Source organism: Anabas testudineus, chromosome 8, assembly GCF_900324465.2.
Source record: "Anabas testudineus chromosome 8, fAnaTes1.2, whole genome shotgun sequence".
In the NCBI taxonomy this organism is placed as follows: Eukaryota; Metazoa; Chordata; class Actinopteri; order Anabantiformes; family Anabantidae; genus Anabas; species Anabas testudineus.
The window spans coordinates 8,621,562-8,632,220 of NC_046617.1; the positions used below are offsets into that span (position 1 = coordinate 8,621,562).

Sequence of the window (10,659 nt, forward strand, 5' to 3'; positions counted from 1 at the left end):
CATGATGAAACAATACCGCCACCTGCAGTTTTTTAGACTAATGACTAAATGACGATGGATCAAATGTTATTGTCTAGGGTTCAAATTAAAGAAAATAAGAGGGTTCATTCTGTTTTATATTTCTAACTTTGCTGTTATGTCGATAGACGTCAAACGATACCAAGCAAGTAGGTAAAGTAAAAATTGTATATACACAGACTAAGATGTGCAGTTTTGAGTTATACTGCCAGATAGTTAGACATCAGCTTAATGTCTGCAGGTAAGAGCCCTATATCCGCGTTCTTTAGATTTTTGGGAAAGCAGCCAGGCCACTTACACACACCAACACACTTAGTGCATATCTGTGTGACAGCACACTGAATGGTTTAGTCAGGTTGACATATGATTGGCACTAGGACGGCACTTTACCGCCCCCTTTGCGCGACCCTGAGAAATCACAACACAATCTGTAGTTTCACTTTTTCTTCCATTGGCTTGTAAAGTGCGACGGTCTTTGAAAGAAAACGAAACCCGTCCATGAAACATCTGTAAGGTCAGTAAATGAATTGTATCCAAGCTCTGTGGCTACAGATTGTAATAGTGTCGCTCCCTGTTCCGATCAGTCGATGGTGCGCTCGACAAATGTCAGTTTAGATGTGTTTGATTTATTCACTTCCTTGACACTTAGCTCCGCATTGTGTCTCTCCGTCGCGTCTGCATGCACTTCTTTGACATCCTGTCGCAGTAAACACCCCACATTCGCACATATGTGCAGTCTGACTGACTACAGGAGTTTAGAGTCAACATGACTGATTATTAACATGTTACTGCAAATGCCCGTCGTGCGTGTGTTTACGCAACATTGAAAAATGCTTTTGCAGTAGTTTATTCCTTATGAGGAGGGCAGTAAACTGTATGTGGGATGGAGGGAGAAAAGGTAGTAGCGACCATTAACGTGATCAACGTTCAGTCTGACATATAATTCACCATTCTCACAATTATATCCATATTTCGTTAGATGAGGAAATACTCTAGTAGGTATTATATCTGCCCTAGTGTAAATATAATCAAACCATCATAGCCCATAAAGTCAGGTATATGAAAATACCTTTACATTTTAGAATGACAATTATGTTCTCAGAATAAACAAGAAAGAATGGAAGAATGAAAAAGTGACAATAACAGCTCAAATGGAAATTTTTGAGTATGTTGATGTAGTGTGCTAGTAACCCCCAATAGAGGGTGATATTTTGTCAAATATGTCTCCCTCTCTATTTGTAAGGGTGGGGTCTTTTTATGGTTGTCTGACACTATCATGAACAGCTATCTTAAAGGGGCTTTGGCTTTTATTATTATCATGTTGATGTCCTTTAACCATATTTCTCTTGGATTGTGAAATTTCTGTGTTGCTGTGTTGTAATTCACTCTCAGCATCTCTTTCACAGCAGCAGCGATTATCTTTCTTCCAGCAGATGGCGGAGCCGGGCAGGACTGTGAGGGTGAGTGGTCTGCCCAGAGACATTGAGGAAGACAGGCTTCAAGACAAACTACTTATTCACTTTCTGAGAACCAGGAATGGAGGAGGGGAAATAGACTCTGTTACTATTGGCAAGGAAACACCCGTCTCTGCCCTCATCACCTTCGAGGACAGTGGAGGTCAGTAGGGTCTTGGTGTGTGCATGTCTGTGCATTTTTCTGAATAATTAATCAGTTCTATTACAGAGACATGTTGGTTATGAAGTTACTATTAACTATATCATTATATGAACTGTAACACACATGTCTTCTGACAAAGCATAACATCCCTTGTTAACTCTCACTCAAAGTATCAGGAAGGTATTGCAGTACATTCACTGCTAATGGTGATTTACACTGAGCTGGAATGTTGGCATGCAAGTCAGTGCAGTGGCCAATGGTAAAAGTGCTTGGTCAGGATGCTTCTCAGGCTGATTTCCCTCTGGTAACCCCTCTCTCACAGTGGCACAAAGAGTTATTCAACAGGGTCGGCACGTTCTTGAAGTTGATGGGAAGAAGTATAAACTTGTTGCTACTGAGCATTGTGAAAGCCTGCATCCAGACAAGGTATATTTGACCACAATGTTAAAAAGCAATATTAAAAACTATGATAATGTTGCAAAATAACAAGTATTTGTTATCTGTCTTCTTCTATACTTGTAGATTATCTTAGGTTTATCAGCAACTGTTGACTACAGACAGCTCCCTGGAGGAATACTAGCTGTGACAAGCCTTTCTAAGAGCCACCCTGATGTCAGGATAAGTTATTCTAAAGAGGAATTCTGTACATTACATGGCACCTACTCCAAAGTCCAGGCTGCCTTGGCACAAATACTTGGCCATTCAAGTCAACAATTAGCAGAAAACAAAGACTCGGATCAACCTGCCCCCAGTGGCTCCATGTCTGTTCAGACGGTACAAAATACACAGGAGTCAGAATATCAGAGCAGGAAACATCATAAGCAAAGAGACAAAGTTCACGGTGACTTGCCATCTGATGAGCGTAACTCCAGCTCACATAGAGACCTGACACCTGCTGGTTATGGCAGGGAAAATGCTACCCAGACTGACAGTTCAGCCCTGCAGGTTCCTGAGCATCCTAACACATCACAGGAGGACTTCTCACTAATTGTGGATGCAGACATGTTTCAATATCTGCAGAAACGTTGCAAAAAGGAATACCAGTCTATCCTTACTAAGTATGGTGTTGACGTGGTTGATATGACAAACCAGGGGTTGACTACATTGTTTCTGCAGGTTGTAACGGGAGGGGGGGAGAGTGGCCAGGAGCACGAGCGTCTGACGTTGTCAAGAAAAGCATTAAGCAGGCTTTACCAGGAGAATGAGACCAAGATCCGTCATGCTCATCTCCCTAAGAGCATCCTGTCACCCAGAGGAGGCTTGCAAAAGGCAATGGAGAACCTAAGTATCAGACTGCCCAAGCTACTGTTAAATGAAGATGAAAATAATATTTACATTATTGGGAGCAGTAGTGATGTATCTGAAGCCAAGCAAAGCCTTCTCCTGGACCTCAGCAAACCCAGTGGTAAAAAAGATGACGTAGCCAGTCTGCTAAGATTTAATTCATATGATTCAAGTTCATTGAATCCTGCTGATGAAGAGAGAGTCCCTCCCACCATGTCTTCCACTGAAGGGTCTCCAGTTGATAGGATAGATCAGATTCAGAGGTCAGAGGAGGATGAAAGCAAAGGTGAAGGAGCCAGAAGGTATAAACTAGCAGCTCGATTTAAGGATTCAGGAATAGCTGCTTTAGGCAGTCGACCAACTGACTTCACCTTACGAGGACTCTCATCTCCAAGTAGACAAACACGTCTTGGGCCTATGTTAGGTTATGATGTATTGTCAGAAACAGCAGGGAGTTCTGGTGAAAGAGTCTCCAGAGCATTAGCCCAAAATACCGGGCAGGACATCTTGTTTAAAGGTGCTGAAACTATGCTTTCTGGCTCTTTGCAGAATAAAACCCCCTTAAACTCAAATTTAGTGGAAACTCGACCAAAAAGTTCATCTCCACTCAGCACTACTCAGTCCGGCTTCTCAGAAAGTACCCCATTACCACCTGCAGGATCTGGATCCACTTTGAAGCGAGCCAGTAGTTTCTCAGGAACCCCTCAGCAGAAGGCTCAAGTTATGGGTCAAAAAAGTAAAGACGACACCAGCAAGTCCCCTGTCAGTTCAAGAGGCAGGTCTTCCAGCTTCAGTACTCCAACAGGGAGGGATGTCTATTATGGAGACGTTAGAGTTTCCAGGATACTGTGGAAGTACATAAAAGAAGCCTACTGCGCCCGAGTGGACGACCTGACTTCTGATGTCCAGATGAAAGAGAGCCGCCCAGAAGGAGGTTACGTAACCGTCACCATAAAAGGAGCAAACTCATCCAAAGTGAGCTCATGTCAACAAGGTTTACAGAAACTGATTGATTCGGTCAATGTGGACTTCTCTCTGAAGGAGCTGCTGTTGTCAGAGTTGGGTGTCGCCGATCCAGCAGATGAAACTTTACAGGCTTGTTGTGCTGAAGTGCGTAGCCGCCTCAAGAAGGTCACCATCCAAATTATGAAGAAGAGCTTATTACTTGTCGGTCCAGAGCAGTTGTGTTCTAACGTAGCTGCTACACTATGGGAAGTATTTTCGGGAGATTTGGCTCAAACCACGGAACAACAGGCCATATCTAGCTATCCTATTGCCACATTTAACCCATCTACATATTCACAAATACATGAGGAGCAATTTACCCATCTACACTGTAACAGTAATCCCTGGGCAATGCTAGAAACCCAACCAGACAAAGCAGGTCAGACAGATAGTGGTCAGGAACGGGGAGCAAGTCACAAAAGTGGCTTAAGTGAGACAGAGTTTGTGAATGGATCTTTTAGCCATTCATTAGTGACGAGAGACCCTGTCATTAAAGAGAAAGTGAAAATTACAGGTACAGCTGAGATTGATGGACAGAAGACTGAGACTGTTGTCAGCCCCTTGACAGCAGGACATGGTAGAAGTGTGAAACATGTGAATGGTGTCGGGCCAACAACAGCCCACACTGATAAAGACACAGTCCCTCTAAAGAAAGAGAGAACCATACATTCTCAACCATACGTCCCAAATAAAAGTTTACAGCAAGGACAAACAGAAATCCAGAACATTCCAGAGGAATCCAGGTCGGCCCTTGGAGAGCAGGGGTCCATATGTGTGTGTGGGAAGAATGGGACGCAGATGACGAGAACTAAGTGTGGGGTTACTCTGTGCTCGAAGTGCCTGGACACAATGCATGCAAACTGCAGAGTGTGTCATGAGTCGGTGATGACACCTCAGGGCATCCAGGGCAAAATTAGCTTCTCCAGATTACAAATCAGTTTACCAGGTTACAGCAAGGACCTTACTATCAAGATCACCTACAGCCTTCCTGACGGCATCCAAGCGGTGAGAGTTTTTTAGTGAATATTCTCACTGGTGCATATTAAGCTTTTATCTCGGTAGAGAAAACAAATGATGCAAACCAGTGCCTTCTCATATTTTAATGGCTATTGTTCCAGTTTTAGTAAGAAGTCAGTAGATTTTTTTTTGCAAAAACATTATCAGGATCTTTTTTTGACTACAGGTAAACACATAGATAAACCATTATGTGATGACTTTTTCTTGCAAAATCAAATTTTGATTCATGAAGAATTTAGATAAACCTAAAAAACTTCATGGAGCTTCACAAGAAATTGAGCTTTTTCCAAATGCGCTTTTAATCTGACAAAAACTATATTTAACGACACTGTTCCCTGAGTGCTGATAATCCACTGTGATCTCTATGCACCAGGCAGCACATGTTTTTTTATTGTCAAATATCATTAAAAGTAAAACAGACTACAGTTGCAAAGTCTGACCATCTGTGCAGGGTGCTGGCAATGATCCAAAAATTCATCACACTCAGCTTTAATAAAAGAACTTAGCTTTTAGCTTAGATGTGGTGATATCCAGATGTTTTGTTTCTGACTGTGTTCTTTTCTTTACTAGGAGGGTCATCCTTCTCCTGGAAAACCCTTCCAAGGAGGGGTGTTTGAAGCCTATCTTCCTGATTGCCAGAATGCAAGGAAGCTGGTGCCCATGCTAGAGAAAGCCTTCAGGCAGGGACTAACCTTCACAGTGACAGGCAAAGAGACAGAGGCAAGGGTCACCTGGGACTGTATCCCACACAAAACCAGCCTACAAGGAGGCAAATCAGGGTGAGTGAGGCCAGAGGGAACGTCTAACAAAGAGCTGTAGATTTAAAGGTCACATACACAAGTCCATGTATCAGAGATGAACAATCTTCTTTTTGTTTCCGGCAGGAATGGTTACCCAGATTCCACTTACTTGATGCGCTTGTCTCAGGTCTTGACCTCTCATGGGATTTAAGAAGAACCAGCCAGATCTCAAGAATAAAGAATTGTAAAGAGTTTTGTAAATAACATTATTACATTACCATATAGTTTTATATTTTGTAGTTAGGAGACATTTGCACCATATCTCTGTGTTGATTAAAATACCAGGTTATCTTGTTCTGCTTATTTTTTTGCAGCTATTTTGAACGTTTTAATTTAAAAACATGCCTGATTTTGGCTTTCTCTGACATAGTTATACATTTTTTAAATAACCAAAGTGACTGTTTTCTTCATTATTTCTTATAATTGTAGACATTTACTTAATGAACAGCTTTATTTTGTAAAAATGTATTTTATACTGTATAGTGTGCATAATACTGCATCAACACTGGGATTGTAAAATATTTTGGTATTTTAAACAGAAATAAAAAAGGGACATCTCCTGGCTTTTTTGTTATGCTTTTTTATTAGTCCTGGAAAACATGTAAGGCATATGGTAACATTACACACTGAAGCATTACAAGCTCTAGAGGCCATGTGGACAACATGGCACCACGCAGTAAACCCAGAGTCAAGCACAGAAGCAGCATCAATTCAAAGGGTTTAAAAAACAAAGTTGAGATAAGAAGTGTGTTTTCAACCAGGAAAAATGCAACACAAGGAAGGACGGAGTAGAGGAACATTAGCTTAGAAGTCAACCTGTTGGGTATGCCTTGTAGGAAATTACCAGTGGTGGACTCTAACAGGAAGTGTGTAGTGGGGTGGATGTGAAGTGAGTTTCTGAAGCATTCCCAGAGATAGGTTAAGGTGTATCGTGAATGTACCATGACAGCGCCCATGCTGAAGGTCAGGACAGGGAGTCATATGGCACACGGGGCAGTGGATTGGCTTCAGTTGGCAACTTGATACGACTGGAAGAGCGTTCTCCTCCCTCACACCACAGCACTACATGACTAGTAAACTAGCGTGGAAAGAGACGGGGAGCTGCACATACACACATGCCTTATTTTCTGCTCAATTAAACATGCATCCTAGTACTGTACATGACAAGCCCAGCCAGGTTGCACTTTCTTAGCATCTCTGCAATGTTGCTGTGATGTCGCCGCGTTACAACATCTTTGAAAAAACTGCTAAGGAAACAATAGCTGCAGGCAGATGTGGTTGTTTGGGTTCTCAGTGTGGATGAGTGAACACACTGGCTCTGAGTGTGGAAATGACCCACTGACAGAGCCTCAACATTTGACTCACAATACTATAAAGCTTACATCAAACATGGACAGTGAAAGTTTGTGCAGTGAACTCGGTGAGACATGATGATGTCACCCCAGGACATTATGTGGTGTTTGTTACTAACTGTAAAATGAAGTGTTTCTTACATGAGGAAAACTGCTGTTTGGAATGACCTGAGAAACCATATAAAAAAAAGAAGAAGAAAGAAGCTGACTGTGAGGGACAGCTACACAAACCAAGACAGACAGAGGAGTAGCTGTTGGAAACAATACGCTCATTGTTTTAGTGCATTTTTCAACCTAAAACTACAAGCATTAATTATTAATATCAAATCCCAAACTGCAAATGTTCAGAAAATTACCACTTTATTTTTACTTTGAAACACTGTTTTTCTTTCATGCATCTCCGAGCTGCTAAGTACTCCTGCATATGTCTGGAATGATGGGAAACCATTTCGAGATGACATACATTGCAGCTTCACCACGGTGGAAAAGCTCTCAGGCAGAAGGCCAAAGTAGAAAGGAAGGGGCTCGAGTTTGGCCGACAGACTCACTTGAACCCCAACCCGAGATATGAAACACTCGTCCCACTGATTGAGTTCATCTCAAAGGCATCTTAGCTCAAAATAACTTAGAAAAAAATGTTGGAAAAAAAAAGAATCTGTTTTCCACATGCTGATAAATGCATGCACTTTCAAATTCCAGATGTCAAAGTAATGTTGTATTTGCTATGAATGTGAATGGAGTGAGCAGGGGTGATATGGAGAGGAGTGTTGGCCGGCTACTGCTGGACTGCGACTGTTTCGCCAGCCAAGAAGCTCTGTGGATGCAGCACAGGAAAAAGGAACGACTGGTAAAAATCCTTGAGTAAAATGAGATCAGCTGTAAAGCGGAAATGTTGCGTCTGGGGCAGGCCAGGACTGAGCTATGATCAGCCAAGAAGATGAGGTTTTGTGCAGCTGTACGCTAGTGCTGGCATTTCTGCGCAGCTGCATGAAAACATCTGGTCCCTCACTTGCTTTACAGGTAATTTGGAAATAAACTGAAGAACCTCATAGCAAGAAATAACGTTGAGCTTTAGATGTGGAGGAATATTCAGATTTCTGCAAATCAATATGTCTTTTGTTGGAGTTTTGAACCTTAAACGCATCGTGCAAAGTTCCTTTTCACTGTGATATTATTGTTGTAAACATCTCAGAGAAATCAACCTGTTCAGTTCAACACAAGAATCACATTTTAAAACACAGTGAAAAGGATATAAATAGGGAGAGAGGGAGGCGCCTCGGATTGAGGTAAGCTGTGTGTGAGAAGAGAGGCACAGTGCAGGCCTATGCTTGAGCAAGACTGCAACCAATCAAAAACTCCAAATTGTGTTAAATCCTTTGCAAATTGCTGCAAAGATAGTGTCAGTAGCAGAAAATCTGACGCATTGACAAGCCTTTTGTCTTTTCAATTTTCTTCGAGGTCGACAGAAATGCATCCAAAAACAGAATTTCCTTCGTTTTTCTTCATATTTTTATGCACTGTTAATATTCAAAGCATTGACAGAGGAATATACATACAATTTGGCACACATGGTTCAGACCAACAGAAAGACTTTATCACATTTGAAGGAGTGCAGGTTAGCAGGTCCGCACGTAAAGAGTATGAACTTTGAACTTTAAACCCTTGGATAACAAAACAAAAACAAAACAAACAAAAAAAAAAAATATAAAGGTAAATTAAAATAACACATTAAGTGAAACATACTTTTTAAATTTTTTTTTTTTCCTTTTTTACTGAAGCGTTTGTTTCTCACATGGCACTCGGAACAGAAGCACCGTCCACAGGTTCACAAAGGGAGCCCAGCAGATTAGAACAGAACACTAACCAGAGGCTAACAGGACACAGTCACTCCCCACACCAGCATGGCGGTCGCACTCCAGCTCAGTTCACTATACCCAGCTCCACTGTTTAACTCCCACAGTCAAGGATGGATGAATGCTTTGATTTTTGCTGCCACCCAGGAGAAGTTGGCCAGGCAGGGACTGGCAAGCTGAAAATGAGGGGACCTTTACATGAGTGTGTGTGTGTGTTTCTATATATATGCATGTGTGCGCGCCACCTGTGCTTTAACAGATACACTGGGAGTGGATGACGGGAAACAGGCTGCAAACCTGGAGCAGAATCAAAGCCTGCGTGGGATTGGAGTGTGACTGCCATGCTTGTAAGTGCATTAAGATCAGCGAGCAGAGTGCAAAATACTAATACCAACTGTCCTCATAACACATGCCTCTTATCAGACAGGAAGAGAGATAGAATAAGAAGGGGTGTCGGATGAGAGCTACATAATACTGTAGCAGAGTAGTGTGATCGGGAAATGTGGCAGGGGCAGGGTGGGTGCTTTTAAAACCTGACAAACGACCTGAGGACACACACATCTTTTCACACACAATGGCACACCACACACAGCACATGAGGGAGGCCACTCATGCTAACACAACAACTTTTTTTTTTTTTTTTTTTGAACATTTTGTTTTCGTTTTTTACAAAGTTACTAGTCACCATCTGAGTCTCGACACTGAGGCCGGGCTCACAGGCAGACAGGCAGGTTAGATAATGTTTGAGTTGTGAAGTCCACATCCACTTACACAAGTCATTTATGGTCCTAGTGGGAAGTGTGGTGAAGCACTAAGGATTAAACTTAATAGACTTCTGACATGACACCAGCCAGACAAAATACATACTGGCCATTAGAGGGAGCGGTGTGCTGCTTTAGCCAGAGTGCTGCTAAATTACACACATTGTCAAGACTAGAATTTAATTTTCTGGCTTGAAAAAAAGATAGTTTGGTAGAGCAATATCAAACACCTTGAAACCTGCTTCCCCCCATCTTTTTATCATCTGAAGTTCTTAATTCATTGTCCACCTGTTGAAATACTGGTAAACAGCTCTGACTGTTGGCAAATAGAGAGTTAGGGAGGCAGAAGCGAGAGAGAAACAGAAAGAAAAACAGACCACAGTGCCATCTCTGATGAGCCTGACGCCTGTTGCTATGCCGACCATAGAGAGGGAAATAGAAAGAGGAGAGCGAGAGCGAGAGCGAGAGAGAGAGAGAGAGAGAGAGAGTAGAGTGGAAGGAAGGAGGAGAGGCAAAGTATGGATGCCAGCTTGAATTGAATTCTACTCTCTCTGGTCAGGGTGATCGGCAGGCGAGTGGCTCCTGTGAAAAGAGCCGAATGCCATGGAATGCCTCGAGTAAGGGATCAGGGAGGAAAAAAGCCTGATCCCAGGCTAAGAAAAGGACTGGTATTCACCTTCTTTACTTGCTCATTTCAGACGATTCACTGTCTCAGCGTGACAGTGCCTCTTTCATCACATTCAGTGTGTGCATTTGTTGCTTGTTTGAACAGAAACAAATTCTCTCTTAATTGGCACTGCACACTTCTTGCCAACAGTTGGTCAGCTAGAAAAATCTGTAGCTGAGGAGAAAGAGGCTGAGCGATGATGTCTGCTTCCCTATTCAATACAGCACAGAAAGGCTCATTATCAGGGGAAATTCATATTCAGGCAAGAGCAAAACTGCAGCTACT

At 42.3% G+C, this 10,659-nt stretch overlaps 1 protein-coding gene across 4 annotated transcripts; it reads left to right on the forward strand.

The window, feature by feature from the left end:
* Positions 1-433: 433 nt before the first annotated feature.
* Positions 434-6,297, forward strand: si:busm1-163l24.3. 4 transcript variants are annotated; one of them, XM_026349910.1, is made up of 6 exons: positions 434-532; positions 1,425-1,635; positions 1,958-2,061; positions 2,158-4,929; positions 5,512-5,720; positions 5,826-6,297. In XM_026349910.1, the coding sequence occupies exons 2-6, from the start codon at positions 1,452-1,454 to the stop codon at positions 5,890-5,892; spliced, it is 3,336 nt and encodes a 1,111-aa protein (XP_026205695.1). In that variant the 5' UTR covers positions 434-532; positions 1,425-1,451; the 3' UTR covers positions 5,893-6,297. The 4 variants fall into 4 exon arrangements, with proteins under 4 accessions (XP_026205695.1, XP_026205702.1, XP_026205711.1 ...); XM_026349917.1 differs by having other exon boundaries at positions 440-532; positions 1,452-1,635; XM_026349926.1 differs by having other exon boundaries at positions 443-532; positions 1,428-1,635.
* The last annotated feature ends 4,362 nt before the right edge of the window (positions 6,298-10,659 follow it).